Consider the following 2,657-nt stretch of genomic DNA (forward strand, 5'->3'; position numbering starts at 1 on the left):
GGAGGCAGAGGTTGCAGTGAGCTAAGATGGTGCCATTGCACTCCAGCCTGGGTGACAGAGTGAGACTCAGTCTCAAGACAACAACAACAACAACCAACCACCCTCGTATCTTCCAGTTCCCCCTCCTCCCACACCCTGGCAGCTGCAAATCTGCTTTTGATCTCAATGGATTTGGCGACTCTGGATATTTCATGTAAGTGGAACAATATGTGGCTTTTCGTGCTGAGCTTCTTCCATTTCGCATAATCTTTTCTTTTTTTGTGTGTGTTTTTGAGACGGAGTTTCGCTCTTGTTTCCTAGGCTGGAGTGCAATGGTGAGATCTCGGCTCACTGCAACCTCCACCTCCCAGGTTCAAGCGATTCTCGTGCCTCAGCCTCCCGAGTAGCTGGGGTTACAGGTGCCTGCCAGCTCGCCTGGCTAATTTTTGTATTTTTAGTAGAGATGTTGCAGGAAACTGAGGACTGGCAAGGCTGATATGGAGAACAAGAGGATTGTTTATTTTAGGTACGCACTGGCTTAGTGGATTCGCATCTAAGAAGCTGAACGTTAAACAAAGACAGAGCAGGGATTTTACAAGCAGACTTACAATAAATAAAATAAAGCTGGTTAATCATATGATAGGTCACATAATCTATAGCATCACTTGTGGCCTTGCGTAGCCGGTGGCTTTGTAGCTGCACTGAAAGAAAAACAAGAACTGGCTAAATACAGACATTTGTAAAACATAATCATGCTTAAGAAACCTGGGAAAGGGGTAACAGTAAAAGAATTTGTCTTTCTTTTTTCTTCTTCAGCTTTGGTCTGGAGGGGACGGGTGTCTGCAGCGTTTTCTTTCGGCCTTGGCTTTCTGCACAGTGCTCTCTTATAACTGTGCTTGAAGTGAGCATGCTAGGCAGAGGAAAACTCGTTTTCTTTTGAACTTTCGCCTTGCTTGTTACTTTTCTTGGAGTGAATGAATGCCTATTTATTTTTAAATGTCTGCCTCAGTTTCTTTTTGAGGCCTTTTATAAAAGAAGTTTGATATGGCTCACGCCTGTAATCCCAGCACTTTGGGAGGCCGAGGCGGGTGGATCACCTGAGGTCAGGAGTTCGAGACCAGCCTGACCAACATGACAAAACCCCGTCTCTACCACAAAATACAAAATTAGCCAGGCATGGTGGCGCATGCCTATAGTCCCAGCTACTTGGGAGGCTGAGGCAGGAGAATCGCTTGAACACAGGAGGCAGAGGTTGCGGTGAGCTGAGATCACGTCACTGCACTCCAGCCTGGGCAACAAGAGTGAAACTCCGTCTCAAAAAAACCCAAAACAAAACAAACAAAAAGAACCCAACAAAAAAACCTAGCAACTTTCTTTCTTTCTTTTTTTTTTTTTATTTGAGATGGAGTTGACTCTGTCGCCCAAGCTGGAGTGCAATGGCACGATCTTGGCTCGCTGCAATGTCCACCTTCCGGGTTCAAGTGATTCTCCTGCCTCAGCCTCCCGAGTAGCTGGGACTACAGGCGGGCATCACCACTCCTGGCTAGTTTTCTATTTTTAGTAGAGACGGAGTTTCACCATGTTGGCCAGGCTGGTCTCGAACTCCTGACCTCAAGTGATCCACCCGCCTCAGCCTCCCAAAGTGCTGGGATTACAAGGATTACAACGCCCGGCTGAAAATGACCAACTTTCTCCCTATGTGTTTCTCCAAGGTCATATTTTCTCCAACAACATCAGCCTGTCAGGGGCAGGGCCTCTCGGTTCCCCAGCACGTGTAGGGGTGGGGTTTGCTGTTGGAAGTGCCTGTCACCGGAGGCAGCCACAGAAAACTGCAGACAGTTCTGCTGAAGGCCCCCAGCCTCTGTGATGTCACACTGGAGCTTCTTTCCTTTCATCCTGGGCTGTGGCTCTGAGGCCGCTGTGGCCATGGAGCTCTGGAAGCTGGGCTGGGGGAGGAAGCCTGGTGGCTCTGACCTCCCCTGGAGGCGCAGGAGGCCCAACCATGACACTCTTAATGGATGCCACGCCCCAGGTGAAGGAGCTCTATCCCCTGCCTCTGGTCCCACGTCCCTGGGTCCTCTCCAGCCTGTTTGCTGCCTTCAATGTGGTGCTGCTGGTCTTTTTCAGTGGCCTCTTCTTCGCATTCCCGTGAGTTTCCCAGGCAAGGCGTTAGGTTTCCTACAAAGAGACAGCCAGGGAAACAGAATATGATAGGATGGAGGCAGGGGAGTGCAGAAGACGGTGGGGGAGAATCAGAGAAAGGGGGATATTCTGGTCTAGGGAACCGATGTGCTAAGGCACAGAGGTCAAGGATGCCTGTGCATTTTGGGAGCTTTGGGTGGCTGGTCGTGCTGGTGACATTTGGTGGAGCCATTATGAGTCTGCCTGGGTATTTGGAGCCTAGATTTTTAGATCTGGCTTTAAGGTCTGTGGGTCCTGACCTGAGTAAGCCAGGCCCTGGGTGGGGGGCTTTGGGCTGCCCCCGCTCGGGACCGAGCCTGCCTCTGGTCTCAGTTGCAGGTGGCTGGGCTGCCCCCGCTCGGGACCGAGCCTGCCTCTGGTCTCAGTTGCAGGTGGCTTTGGGCTGCCCCCGCTTGGGACCGAGCCTGCCTCTGGTCTCAGTTGCAGGTGGCTGGGCTGCCCCCGCTCGGGACCGAGCCTGCCTCTGGTCTCAGTTG

General features: G+C 51.4%; 1 protein-coding gene across 1 annotated transcript in view; it reads left to right on the plus strand.

The window, feature by feature from the left end:
• Positions 1-1,865: 1,865 nt before the first annotated feature.
• Positions 1,866-2,657, plus strand: part of ZDHHC19 (zinc finger, DHHC-type containing 19) — a 31,161-nt gene continuing 30,369 nt past the window's right edge. The window contains 2 exon segments of the mRNA XM_011978728.1: positions 1,866-2,127; positions 2,494-2,552. Of these exon segments, the coding sequence (XP_011834118.1) occupies positions 1,982-2,127; positions 2,494-2,552 (205 nt within the window). The 5' untranslated portion in view covers positions 1,866-1,981.

This window comes from Mandrillus leucophaeus, unplaced genomic scaffold, assembly GCF_000951045.1.
Source record: "Mandrillus leucophaeus isolate KB7577 unplaced genomic scaffold, Mleu.le_1.0 Scaffold199, whole genome shotgun sequence".
NCBI classification, from domain to species: domain Eukaryota; kingdom Metazoa; phylum Chordata; class Mammalia; order Primates; family Cercopithecidae; genus Mandrillus; species Mandrillus leucophaeus.